Source organism: Tursiops truncatus, chromosome 3 (genome assembly GCF_011762595.2).
Source record: "Tursiops truncatus isolate mTurTru1 chromosome 3, mTurTru1.mat.Y, whole genome shotgun sequence".
In the NCBI taxonomy this organism is placed as follows: domain Eukaryota; kingdom Metazoa; phylum Chordata; class Mammalia; order Artiodactyla; family Delphinidae; genus Tursiops; species Tursiops truncatus.
In genome coordinates, this window is record NC_047036.1 from 97,533,187 (window position 1) to 97,548,543 (window position 15,357).

General features: G+C 35.1%; 1 protein-coding gene across 2 annotated transcripts in view; it reads right to left on the reverse strand.

Moving 5' to 3' along the window:
- DTWD2 (DTW domain containing 2) overlaps positions 1 to 15,357 on the reverse strand; it is a 102,490-nt gene that overhangs the window by 67,927 nt on the left and 19,206 nt on the right. For both annotated transcript variants that reach the window (XR_004525853.2, XM_019940873.3), the window contains exons 2-3: positions 6,985 to 7,075; positions 2,655 to 2,749 (exon numbers count right to left, since the gene is read on the reverse strand). Coding sequence is in view for 1 of the 2 variants with exons in the window: in XM_019940873.3 (XP_019796432.1) it covers positions 2,655 to 2,749; positions 6,985 to 7,075 (186 nt within the window). In the remaining variant the exon portion in view is untranslated. The remainder of the gene's footprint in view (positions 1 to 2,654; positions 2,750 to 6,984; positions 7,076 to 15,357) is intronic.

Below are 15,357 nucleotides of genomic sequence, written 5' to 3' on the forward strand. Positions count from 1 at the left end.
AATAAAGAATGACACAGCCTCTGTCTGCAAGCAACAAAACAAACTTGAGGGGGAAGGAGACAAGTTAAAAGTCAATTAAAGACAATAAATGGTATAATCTTCAAACTATAATAATAAGTAGCATCTACAAAAATATACAGCCAATACCAGCTCTAACAACGTCCTTTTAGATTGGTATCAAGGTAAAGATAGGGGCTTTTGCCACTCATAATACACATTGTACTGAAGGTCCCAGTTACTACAATAAGGCAAGAAAAAGAAATAAAAGGCATAAACATCAGAAAGGAAGAAATATAAATGACCCTATCTGCAGATAATCCTACTTACATTGAAAGTTCTAGGGAATCTACAAAACAATTTCTACAACTAACAAATACATTTAGAAAGTCATAGTATACAGGGTTAATATACAAAGCCCAACTGTTTTCTTATACACTAGTGGCAAAAAACTGAAAATAAGTATTTTTAAATTCCATTTACAAAGGATACTAAAAGTAATAAGTCTCTTAATCATTCCCCCATGGTTACATCACATACTCTAACAAAAAACTAAATCAATCATTCAGGACTTCCCTGGTGGTGCAGTGGTTAAGAATCCACCTGCCACTGCAGGGGACATGGGTTCGAGCCCTGGTCAGGGAAGATCCCACATGCTGTGGAGAACTAAGCCCGTGCGCCACAACTACTGAGCCTGCGCTCTAGAGCCCGTGAGCCACAACTACTGAGTCCACGTGCCACAACTACTGAAGCCCTCACGCCTAGAGCCTATGCTCCACAACAAGAGAAGCCACTGCAGTGAGAAGCCTGTGCACCTCAACAAAGAGTAGCCCCCACTCGCCACAACTAGAGAAAGCCCGCACGCAGCAACAAAGACCCAAATGCAGCCAAAAATAAATAAATAAATAAAATAAATTTATAAAAATAAATAAGTAAATCATTCAATTACCAGATTAATATTAAATCAATAATCTTAGTCAGCTTTAGTTTAAAATCCATACGTGAATAATAATTTACTGAGTAAGCACTATATTTGGTACCATCAAAAATACTGAGCTTAGGGCTTCCCTGGTGGCGCAGTGGCTGAGAGTCCGCCTGCCGATGCAGGGGACACGGGTTCGTGCCCCAGTCGGGGAAGATCCCACATGTCGTGGAGCGGCTAGGCCCGTGAGCCATGGCCACTGAGCCTGCACGTCGGGAGCCTGTGCTCCGCAACGGGAGAGGCCACAGCAGTGAGAGGCCCGAGTACCGCAAAAAAATAAATAAAAATTTAAAAAAATAATAATACTGAGCTTAATATCATAGGCTCAAAATGGGATAGGCTATTTAGAAAAATATCAAGTTTCTCATCCCCACGCACATCTGTGGAAGGGTTACATAGCCAAATGTCAGGGATGACCCAGATGGTTTCCACTTCTACCACCATAGATGCTCACCATTTTTGCAATAAAATAACCAAGATCCAAGCTGGCAGATTATATATCCACATCTATCCAAGAATTATAAAGAAACTATCATTATAAAGAGCCTCTGTGTGAAAGAAGTGTCACAGTGTAAATTATGTGGTTGCTCCCCATGTGAAGGGCTCTGGATGGTGCTTCCACTCCCAACAAAATGGCAGAATCTGCAACAGCAGCACCAAGCCCAGAGCAAAGCTCACCTCTGGGGGACAAGGCAATGCAAACTGTGCAAAAGAAAAATCTGTATGAGAAAAGAATGCCTAACCAATAGTTTCAGAGAAAGGAAAAAAATGATTTTATAAAGTTCTAACATGATGTTTTCATAATACAAAGCTAAAATAATAAAGGAAGGAAAAAGTTTGGTCAATTCCTTGGGCTTGGTGCTGCCACTAGTCTTACTTAGCATTTTCATAAGTGAACTGAAAAAGAAATCTAAAAATATATTTAACTGTGTAGATAGGATCTAAGTAATTTGTGAAGGCTCTGAATAGGTAGAAAAGCAACAAATATGCTTCAAAGGTAAGAAACAACTTGTAGAAAAATTTCAATATACATACAGTATATTATATATATTTATAATAATGGGTTCTGTAATACAGTGTAAAATAAGATCCAAGAATATTACAGAACTGTCTGTGAAGATATCAACTAACAAACTGCTGCACATACTGGGCCTCATCAAAAAAAATATTTTAAACACAACAAGAGAAGGCAATCTATCATTTTTTTAAAATATGGATGTGCCTATAACTGGAACACTAAATATAGTTCTAGTCAATGTACCTTAGGAAAGCCTTCATGGGCTAGAAATGAATATATGTTTATATAAATGTATATCATATATAATTGTAAAAGAAAAAGAAAGAAAAACATTAACTAAATCTAATACAAGTACACCAACATCTTGAAATAAAATATCTTAACAAAAATGAAATAAACAGGAAATATACATGCCTTTTAGGCTCAACATACATACCATGGAATTTAGATAATGCTATAATTTGTTTATTCCGTTTTGGTCTGTTTTTGTTTATGTTTATGTTTTGCTTATCTTGTATTATTTTGAGAGAGAAGGCAGAAATTAAATTTTTTAACCATTTCCAATGTACCACGTTCTAGGTCTAATAGGTAACTTGAAGGAAACCATTTTTAAAGTAAAAAAAGAATTCATTTAAATTGCCCTAAAAGTTAATTTACCTTTCCTCACTGAAGCGACGACCAATCTTGACTTTACACTTATCTTGGGGGAGACATGCTGCTAGCAGAGGAACTGTCCGCAACACCTTGTTTTCCTGTAATTAAATAATTAATTAAAATGTAGATTCTAATTAGATAAACACGCTTTTAAAACCTTTTGATGAACATCTGATTCACAGCATTATGTATAATTTTCACAAGTCTTTTACTACAGACCACAGTTTAATAAAAAGAGGTACAGTTTCTCTGACTTATCAGTATTAAATATAATACAAGTGTATATTTTTATTCTATTTGGGTGTATTTACATGTTTACTGATCAAAAAGGATAACATTATTCTAAATAATAAAGATTATGAAAAATGTAAATTTGTGTTTAACTAAATTGAATTCATTTATTCTGACAAACTTTTTATTTCACTAGTAATTACATTTTGTAGTATGTCAACTTGAAGGTAACTGCCTAGATATTTATGCCCCAAAAGCAAGGAAGTGCTCAAAAAAAAAAAAAAACAATAGGGCATATCAAAGGGACACAGAAGCCAATTTTTTTTTTTTTTTTTTTTTTTTTTGCGGTACGCGGGCCTCTCACTGTTGTGGCCTCTCCCATTGCGGAGCACAGGCTCCGGACGCGCAGGCTCAGCGGCCATGGCTCACTGGCCCAGCCGCTCTGCGGCATGTGGGATCCTCCCGGACCGGGGCACGAACCCGTGTCCCCTGCATCGGCAGGCGGACTCTCAACCACTGCGCCACCAGGGAAGCCCCAGAAGCCAATTTTAAAGAGCACCCAATGGAACAACTTGAGCAACAAAATAACAGTATTTGGATTATAACCCAAAGTATAAAATAAATACAGAGTCTAGACTGATATAAATAAACGATTGAATAAATAAATGGGAGAGAAGTGACAAATCTTCCTCATAGAAGAATTCCAAGTAATAAACATAAACTCTCCCCTCTCCAGGAGGTGGAGTTTAATCTCTCCCTCCTACTTGAGTGTGGGCTGGATTTATGGCCTTCCTTCCAAGGAATAAAGTATGGAAAAAGAAAAAAATTATAACTTTAGTGTGAAAAAAGCTGGTGACCATTTCTGTAAATTGCATTAACTATCATCATAGATAATGTTCACCATAAATCAGTGGGTTTTTTTCAACGTCCTAACTTCCAACACTAAAAACCACCTTTCTGGTTGCCACAAGAATTCCATTCTTAATCCTTAGTAAAGTCAGGTACTTAGCTATTCTGCTTTAGCCTCATACTTTTCTTGGTTATTTTGGTCTATAGTGCTCAGTCACTGCCTGGCTCTTCTCCACTGGCCCATCTCGGAATGTCATGCTTGATCAAATAAGTGACAGAGGCCCTCTCTAATCAGTTTACTTACATAGAGCCCAATGTTAGCTTTACCAGTTTATATAATCCTGCATATACATATCCTCACAGTGAATAACTTGTGTCTATAAAAAAGACAATGTACTAAAGGAATATCAAATATTACTTACTTTCCTTTAGGAATATCAGTTATTTAGTAAATATACAAAATAATAAAGTTATATATGAATTTATAAAAGTAATTAAAAATAAATTTATAATTACATTATTTACGTTTAAACAGAAACCAAAAGTATTGTAGTAACAGTATTCAACAACCACAAACAGACACATAGATATACCCTCAGGGACATTTTTGTGTTTACCTCTTCCACCCCTGGGTCTTGGAAGTATTGATTAAAATAGCATGTAAAAGGTAAATTTGCAGATGCTGAGAGTAGTTAAACTGATCTACCTAATATAAAGTTCAAAAAGGAAACAGAAGAGTCAGAATTTGCTGGGATTTTAACTAAAAAGAACATGTAGCAGGCTGGCACTCTGAGGAAGCCTGAAAACAAGTTGGAGCAGCTCGTATGATGAATGGGACTAGCAGGAGATAGGTGAGAGGGAAGTTTCAGGACATTTTCCAGCGTCTCATACTGTTTTCCTCCCTCCTTACCATCACTATTGAGACTTCGACACATAATTAAATCACTTTCCAAACTTTTGTCAAAGTAACACATGTAAAATAGTCAAATTAAATGGTGCCTAAAGATTTGTAATGTTCCCAGATACACTCCCCAATACTACTTCCTAGAGGCAATCACTTTAACTCTTCTATTTCTTCCAGTAGTTATGTCCATATTTCTATATATGTCTTGCTATTTCTTATCAATTTTAGATATTATCTAAAAACTACCATTTATTATCATAATAGCTAACTTTAACGTATATAATTCTAAGTGCATTTTATATATTATTCATTTACTACGCACCACCACCAAGTAATGAAGTATATTTTTTATTATGTCCATTTCACTAATGACAAAACTGAAGCACAGAGAGGTTAATTATCTTGCCCAGGGTTACAGAGTTTACAGAGCTGCTAAGGATTTAAACTCCTGAGCCTTACTCTTAACTACAGCATTCTATAACTACAGCCTCTCATAATAAATGAAAATTTAGCTTTCTTACAACACTCCTTACCCTTACATCTTCTAATATTTTTAGTTAAATCAATAAACAGTATTTACATCATTAATGCCTACATATACGTAGTTCACAAAACGCCAAGCAATTTAACACAACGTTTCTTTCTTGTAAAGTATTTTTGTTATTCTTGAGATAACTGTTTTGTTTTTATCCTTAAGTAATTTTCTATATGCATATACCTACTCTTTGAAATGCTCCATCATATCACCTCCATTTCATCCACTCCATCAAGTCTTCTTTTCTCAAAGCCCCCTCCTAGAGCCTATCCAAATGGTTTTCAATCATTTTTTAGGGGAAGACATCAAATTGGCCTATTCTTTTATTGAAAACAGTATGCTGAGATTAAGCACAAGGCAGCCAAGTATGATTGACTTAGATTAAGATTGTAAAGCTCCTTGGAACTTTAAGGAAAAACAGTATGTATGTACTTGTACATACATAAAATACATTTATAGCACACACAATTACGGATGAATCATCTAAACTGTGAATTAACTATGAAGGAAGGAAGGAAGGGAAGGAGGGAGAGAAGGAGGAGAAAGTGGGGGAGGGGGTATGGAGGACAAGAGAGGAATGAAGAAAAAAAGGAACAAATAAGAGATATGAAAACATTAAAACTGCCACAAATCTATGAAAACACCTACATTTTAAAAGCCATCTTATGTCTGGAACCATACAACAATGAAAAGGCCCCATACTATGCATATGGCAAAATGAAAACAGCACTCAACATCAAAAGTCAAGTTTTAGCCACAACTGTTATGGCCAGTAAGCTATCATTTTATGTAAATTTGAGCTGCACCGTGTTGTATGTTTAAACGCAGTAAAATAATGCTAGTGATTAAAGTGTCACAATCCTGACAAAAGCATGTTGTTAACACTGAAAAAAAAAAAGGCTGCCCAACAAATGAAATACTTAACAATTTGCAATAAAAGAATAATTGCTCCATCATTTGGAAAAGGAAAGTGACAGATTAATATACTTTAATGTCTTTGTTAAAGTCTTCAAGTGGTATACACCTCAGAAATTTAAGAAAAAATTATTCCTCCTTCAAAAGCCTGGAAGAGTTTTAACTTCAGTTTACAGTAAACCCATTTTTGTACCATGCATCAACTAGTTTGGTATTGATGATAATTTCTGGTTTTCTATGATCTCCTTCACTCCTCTCTTCATTACTGCAGTTAATCAAGAGTTACTAACATACATACACACTAGCACATGCATAATTCTCACCAACATATGAAATTATTAACTAAAAAGTCTTTCTATACAACACGTACACATATTTTTATATATTTATTTTTATATATACATGTAAAACATACATATTTGTTCTAGTCACTTAAAGAAGTAAAAAATTTATTTTACGCATTCATTTTATAACACTAAAATGCTGAGCATTATCTCTGCCCTAACAAGAAAAGACATCAAAGGATACAAGCTATGACCAGAATTTAAAAAGCAATAATTTCTTAGCTCTCTACTCACAAAATCTTTTTTTCCTCTATACAAAATTGTTGGAGTTCTAAACTTCTATATATTCAATATTCATTATACAATTCAGTAATGTACTTTCTATGAAATAACACCATTTTATGAAATAACACATTTTTTGTCTGTCTATAAAGCATATGATATTATACTATCATATAATATATAAAAGAAACTATTTTTTTCCCAAAGAGAGCATTTATCATCAATTTATTTTCAAAAATGCTGAAGAGCTGAAAGGGATGAGTATGTTCATCTGTATGCTTCCTCTTGTATCCTAATATTCTATCTGAAATTGTGTATTTTATAACATCTTACCTCTGCTGGATGCTGAATTATGTACAAGTGGGTAGAGATGTGTAGAGGATGCACTGGTAGAAACGGACACAAACACACTTTCTGAGGTCGGCTAAAGGGCAGAAAAAAAATGAAAACCTGTATGTTTAAAATAAAATTATATACCAATAACCTAAAATTTGAACATAATCTCACTTCATTATATAGATTTGCTAAAGCTGCATTCTTTAAAATGATACCAAGAATGAATTTAATCAATCATATTTTCAATATGAGAATTTGAAAAAAGACTCAAGTAAATTTTTTACCATCCATATAGATCAAAGTACCTCAAAAAATCTTGCCTTAATTATCTTCAATGGAAGAATACTCATAAGTCACCACCATGGTCTTTTTATTCATGAAGAAACACTTCTAATAATTTGCATTCCAAATCAAGAACAGATCTCATGTCAAAGAGAAACCTGGTAATTGATCTAAATCATCTGAAGTTGGAGAGAACAAAATGATGATAAAATATTAGAATATAATTACCACCTAGAAGAGAGTTCTAATCAAACTTAGCCATCAGTCAACATGGAGAGCTTACCAATTGTGAGAAGAAACCCAAACGGGCCACCAAAATATTTTTGGCTAGAATTATATCCACAGAACGCCAGTCTATCCATTTGTTTTCCCTTTTGTTATTGTTTACTTTGTTGTTTTTGTTTTACTTACTTTTTAGTGCTTTACTATTGTTTCAAAAATACTTATTACAAAATTCAGATGGAATAAAAGGGTATACTTCCCATCTCAGTCCTCCAGCCTGGTGCATTCTCTTCCCTAAGGACAACCAGTGATTAGTTTCTTATGTGTCCTTCCAAAGGTATTGAAGGAATATACATGGATAGTTTACCATTATATCCTATATTTAATATGTGTGTTTATAATATGAAATTCAACAAATGGCCAGATACAGTATATGATGGAAGTAAATTTTCACAATGGATCACTATTATAGGCAGATGTTACATGCCATTACAATAGTACACAAGTGAATGTTATATTAAAGGGAATTCCCAACAGCATACTTACTACTAGAAAACTGATCACTATCAACTGTTTCCTCAATTTTACTTATGTTGAGTTATAGCCTAAGGTAAGAAATACTTATATTAATAAAACACAGTGCGAGTAAATTGGTTCAATTATATCTACCACCTCATTCTACAAGAAACTGTCAAACCTTTGCTCCTGCTGAAGAAATCATCTAGATAATATCTTACGCAAAGGTAGAAATGTATTGTACAACATGACCCCACTTGCCCTCTCCACCAATGAACCCAGAGTGGATGATTAACCAAAGGAAAATCAATATACTTGTTTTCCAGTGATGTCTGAAATGATTCCGTGTGACTACTCAGTCCTACAATGGGTTCCTTCTCAGGAATGTGAGCAGATTTATAGGAATGGAGAGTCTTTCAGCGGTCCCAAGAAGACCACTTAAACATAAGTAAACACCGGAGCAGTGACTGATGGAACTACGTATACTGACAAACAGATCAAGGGCTGCAATTAGAAAGGATTTCCCATTCAATAGAAGGAGGAAGAGAATGAGATACATTAGAATTCTAAAAGTTTAAGTTTCTGATTTTTTTTAAAGATTTTTTTGATGTGGACCATTTTTTTTAAAGTCTTTATTGAATTTGTTACAACACTGCTTCTGCTTTATGTTCTGGTCCCTTGGCCCCAAGGCACGTGGGATCTTAGCTCCCCAACCAGGGATTGAACCCACAACCCCTGCATTGGAAGGCAAAGTCTCAACCACTGGACTGTCAGGGAAGTCCCTAAGTTTCTGATATTTTTATATGAAACTCTGCATATGACTGCAATGCATGATCAGATGTCAGTAAAATTCTTTTATAAAATGTAATTTAAGATCAGATGAAGCCATTTTTTAAAAATCAGAATTTAACTGGATATCAACTTACATATTTATAAATTATATGATTCTAAGAATATGAAAGAATGCAAAAATGTCATATGTCTTATGCAGGAAGCACCTACGTATCAGCAGGGCCAAAGAACTGCAAAATCCAACAAGTAAACAAGCTGAGTGAAAGCTGTAGATTTCTGTGGGTAGCAGAAAACTAGGTAAAATAAACAGTTAAAATAACATCTTTAGTTCATGACATATATAGTAATTATAAAGGTCCTTAGTATGACAGTTAGGATAGTGCAAAGAACTGCTTTAGCTATTGATAGCTCTGGGTTTCATGTCTGACCAAAACCTCTGTTCATGGGGGGAAAAAAAGTTACCTGGGATAGTAATTTCTTTACTGGAAGGACATGTTTGATCTTTAGGAAGATTTAGAATTAAGTAGTAATTTCTTTACTGGAAGGACATGTTTGATCTTTAGGAAGATTTAGAATTAAATAGTTTGGAGAGTTCTGCTTCCAGGATAACAGGGAAAGTTGCTTCAGAGACCCACACTCCAGTGAAACAAGCAAAACTGACAAATACTGTTTTATAAAACCACCATTTAAAGTCTCTGGAGGGACTTCCCTGGTGGACAAGTGGTAAAGAAGCCGCCTTCCAATGCAGGGGACGCAGGTTCAATCCCTGGTCAGGGAACTAAGATCCCACATGCCACGGGGCAACTAAGCCCACATGCCACAACTACTGCGCTCGTGCGCCTCAACTAGAGGGCCTGTGTGCCACAAACCACAGAGCCCACGCACTCTGGAACCCGCGTGCCACAACTAGAGAAGAGTAAACCCACACGCCACAACTAGAGAGAAGCCCACGCACCACAAGAGAGAAACCCGCACGCCACGACAAAGAGCCCGCACGGCACAAACAAAAGATTCCACGTGCCTCAACGAAGTTCCCACGTGCTGCAACTAAGACCCAACACAGCCAAAACTAAATAAAATAAACAAATAAATAAATCTTTTTAAAAAAAACTTAAAACAATAAAGTCTCTGGAAATTGTCCTAAGGGCATATTCAAATGAAGAAACATTATTCAAGAAAATCTATGAAAACTTGGTATTGGGATAGTTTGTGGCATTTGAGCCATAACCCATTTACTACCTTGCCCCAGTTTAGGTTGACAGAAACACCACTCCAGGTAAGTGTGGCCAAGAGAACAGAGCTTCCTCTCAGCTTTCAATCAAGACTTACCATATGTCACAGAGAAAGGTAGACCATCAGCATCTCTCATCCCTCCAACTCCAAATTGAAGAAAATAAATTCCTGGTGAGTGTGGCCAACAGAGCAGTCTCCCTTCCTCCACCCGGCCTCCACTTAAAAAACAGAAGTTTTACCACAGTGCAGTAGGCTGAAAATGCTGGGACCCCAACTGTTCTCACCCCAGTTCACTCGTAGGACAGAAGTTCGACACCAGAAGCAGCAAGTCAGAGGCTACTGACTAGCCCTGTGCGCAGAACAGTGACTCAGAGAATCCACCTTGGAGGAGAGGCAGACTATAAAGAGCTCTGAAGCTCTCCCTAAAGTAACTGACTTTATTTGAAATGGAGTGTGAGAAGTTCAAGCCTAAGGGTGCTCTCAAAAACAATAACTCTTCTTAATTAAGAGCAACAGCTAAATCATAGGTCAGCTAGTTCATCAGAAAGAACCATGGAAAGAGACAGCTAAGAAGAACACGCATGCAGTCAGAAAAAAACTCAGAGTGGCCTCAAAAACTACCCCTCTCCAAATTTAACTGGATCAGACTGCTGAGCAATTTATTCTCCAGGGCACTGTATCGAAATGATAAAATGATCAACTGATAATTAGTGGAGCCTAATGGACAGGATGCAATACCAAAAGAAGAAGGCAGCTTAAAAGAAAGATGTTGTAAAGAGATACTCAAAGATAATCTACTAAAATCATTGTAATACTGGTGGTGTTTGCACAACTTTGCTAATATTACAGAAAACCTCTAAATTATACACTTTAGTAGGATAAATGCCATGGTCTGTGAATCGTATCTTAATAAAGCTGGTTTTTTGAAAAATATAAAAATGCAATGAAAAAAGAACGTTCAACCTAATCAGTAAGGAAGAGGCATTTTACCACTATTTGACATCATGTTATGTTAAGGTGGGTTTCCTTCTCTACAATGTAAGCTACCTAAGAGCCAAGGACTTGACCTACTTTCTTCACTTTTATATTCCAGCACCTAGCATAGTAAGCTATCAATAAATACTGTTGAATACATGAGGGAATACCTTTACATTCCCTCTTACCTTAACCTTGAAATTCCTTTCTCCTCCTACACAATTTCTTATCCTATCCATTCATTTTCTTACATATGATATACTGATCTCTCCTTCACTTCCTCTCTAGTACTAAAGCAATTAGTTTGTATTATAAATGAAATTCAGAGTCTCAGATCTTCCTTTGACATTTTTGTTGTTTTGTTTTCTTTTGGCCACAACGTCCAGCTTGCAGGACCTTAGTCCCCCAACCAGGGATCAAACCTGGGCCCTGGCAGTGAAAGCTCCAAGTCCTAACCACTGGACCACTAGGGAATTCCCTCAGATCTTCCTTTGTTATCATTTGTGATCTTTCTGGTAAGCAATACCATATAGGGAGAAAAAATATTTACTGAAGAAAATATTTACTTAAAAAAAAAAACAGCTAAGCACTTTATGTACAAACACTGTTAACTGTGATTTAAGCTAAACCTAATTGTTTTGGTTTATGCTTTAACATGCTCATAAAATATCACTATCCATTTATTTTAAAGCATGTCCCCTTTATTAACCCCCTTATTAATTAATTAAGAATTTTGCTTATTTGTTATTAACAGCAATTTTTCTCATACTTTCCTACTCCACAATTGTCTGCATGTACTATGCTGGTGACTAGCTATCCAAATGTTAAACCATCTCTTACCAAACTAGTGAATAAGTGCAGAGAAATTGCTCTCCTCAATTTAAAATCTTTTTCCAAAAGAATAAAATACCTAGGAGTAAACTTAACTAAGGAGGTGAAAGATCTGTATATTGAAAACTACAAGACATTAATGAAAGGAAATGCAGAACACACAAATAAATGGAAAGATATTCTGTACTCGTGGATTGGAAGAATTAACATTTTTTAAATGTCCATACTACCCAAAGCAATCTACAGATCCAATGCAAACCCTATCAAAATTCCAATGACATTTTTCACAGGAATAGGACCCAAATTCCTTAAATTTGTATGGAACCATTAAACCAAACAGCCAAAGCAATCTTGAGAAAGACAAATAAAGCTAGAGGCATCGTGCGCCTTGATTTCAAACTATACTAACAAAGCCCTAGTATTTAAACAGTATTATACTGACATAAAAACAGACATAGACCAACAGGACAGAACACAGAGCCTAGAAATATACCCATGCATGTATGGTCAATTAATTAACAACAAAGGAGCCAAGAATATACAATGGGGAAAGGACAGTCTCTTCTAAATGGTGTTAGGAAGGTTGGACATACAGATGAATGAAAATGGACTACTATCTTATACCATACACAAAAATCAATTCAAAATGGTTTAAAGACTTGAGTGTAAGGCTGGAAACCATAGAACTCCTAGAAGAAAATATCAGTAAGCTCCTTGACTTAGGTCTTGGTAATGATTTTTTTTAATCTGACACCAAAAGCAAAAGCAAAAGCAGAAATAAACAAGTGGGACTACATCAAACTAAAAAGCTTCTGCACAGAAACAGAAACTATCAACAAAATGAAACGACAACCGACACACTGGGAGAAAATATTTGAAAATCATATATCTCATAAGGGGATATAAAGAACTCATACAACTCAAGAGTAAAAAAAAACAATCCAATTGAAAAATGGGCATAAAATCTAAACAGACATTTTTCTAAAGAAGGTATACAGATGGCCAACGGGTACATGTAAAGATGCTCTACATCATTAATCATCAGGGAAATGCAAACCAAAACCACAATGAGATATCACCTCACATCTGTTAGAATGGCTACTGTCAAGGAGAATAGCAATAAATGCTGGAGAAGGTGTGGAGATAAGGGAACCCTCCTACACTGTTGGTGCAAATATAAATTGGTGCAGCCACTATGGAAAACAGTATGGAGATTCCTTAAAAAAATAAAAATAGAACCACTATATGATCCAGCAATTCCCCTTCTAGATATTTATCTAAAGAAAATGAAAACACTAAATCAAAAAGATATCTGCATTACCATGTTGAGTGCAGAATTATTTATAATAGCCAAGATATGGAAACAAAGTGTCCATCAGTAGGTGAATGGATAAAGAAATTGTGATATATATGCAATGGAATATTATTCAGCCATAAAAAAAGAATGAAATCTTGCCATTTGTGACAACATGGATGGACCTCCAGGGCATTATGCTAAGTGAAATAAGTCAGACAGAGAAAGATTAATACCATATGATCTCTCTTTATATATGGAATCTTTAAAAAAAATGTAACAAAACAAAAAAACCTAAGCTCATAGATACAGAGAAAAGATTGGTGGCTGCCAGAGGCAGGGGATGGAAGGGGGAGAAATGGATGAACTGTTTTTGTATTTTTTAGTTTAAAAAAATTGAACAAAAAAGTAAGTAAAATTTTTAAATAAAAATAAAATATTTTTCCAAAGAAAAAAAAATCTCCCTACATTCAAACTTAATCCTTGAAGGCTTAAATATTTCAAGTCAATAATGGATTAAATAATTTGTAAATTCAACAAAATTTTATTCAAACATTTACTGTACATCTTAACTATGTACCAGACATTAAGCACTTGGGACAATAAAAGAGAGAAAGATTACTGCCCTTATTGAATGTGTATGTTTTCACTGTGCCAGAAAAAATTTTTTAAAAGTTCCTTGCTTCCTATGAACTATTATGGATGATAGGAAAAAAACAGATCAGATAACTACACATCGAACCTTATTATTTATCATTATTTATAAATAATGAACATTCATCTTAAAATAAAAATCAAACTACTTTTACAATTTATATAGATCTAAGGAAGAAAATTTAATATCTGAATAAATATCAACAGGTAAATTGGGTATAGGTTTAGGGAATAACTATTAAGATATGTCACTGACAATATCATTGTCTTGCTATGTGATCCCGACTGTGTCAGAGGTTTTCAATTTCCTTCTTCATAGAACTAGTAATAAGATACCAAGAAAGTTCTGGTGAATAACTACTGAATCACAGGCAAATGTAATAAAAATGTAATTTTTCAACTAACTGAGATTTTTTTCCCTCTTCAACACTTACAACACATTGAAAATGTATTGTAAATACTGTTCTCTATCACTGGGGTTTATCTTCTTTAAAATCTATACAACCAATTAATGTTCATTATATTCTTAACATATAAATGGAATTTTCAAATAATTTCCCTGAACATATTTTATGAAATAAGCTTTTTCTTCTTTTCTCAATAAGGTTGTAGAAATAAATACGTAGGCTTCCTGTCAGACTAGGACTGACTGGCTTCTGAAGTGAATGCTGTAAAACAGGGGTAATCTGTCACTCTGGGTATGCTATCTTTGACAGCCTGTAGGGAAATAAAATTATATCTGACATATGACTAGAGATGCTAAAACCTACAAAAACATCTTCCGAAAGTTTAATTAATATTTGAAAGTTTAATTAATTTCTAACATAATATTCACTGAAAGCTATTTTTCTCATAGTACTAATAAGGCATACTTTAAAGATTAGTGAATACGGGACTTCCCTGGTGGCGCAGTAGATAAGAATCCGCCTGCCAATGAAGGAGACACGGGTTTGATCCCTGGTCAGGGAAGATTCCACATGCCGCGGAGCAACTAAGCCCATGCGCCACAACTACTGAGCCTGTGCTCTAGAGCCCACATGCCACAACTACTGAGCCCACGTGCTGCAACTGCTGAAGCCCACGCGTCTAGAGCCCGTGCTCCACAATAAGAGAAGCCACTGCAAAGATAAACCCACACAATGCAACAAAGAGTAGACACCACTTGCCACAACTAGAGAAAGCCCGCACGCAGCAACAAAGACCCAACATAGCCAAAGATAAATAAAATTAAATCTTAAAAAAAAAAAAGATCAGTGAATAGATTTACAAGAATCACTATCTTTAAAAGAATTTCTTTTACTCACTAAACAAAAGCAAATGTAGAGCCCAGAAAGATAACGCATCTCAAGTTTTCCAACACTCAACAAAAAATTTTTAGTCCCATAGACAAAGCAAAGAACAAAGAGTTTCAATAGATCAGTTGAATAGATACACTGCATTACACATAAAAATGGCAACAACTTTCTAATTTTAAAAGACTTTGAAAAATGAAATGCCACAGTGCCCTCTACTGTCACTTTAAAGAAACTTAAATAATCTGTAAAATAAACTCTAGGTTTTACATTTTTGAA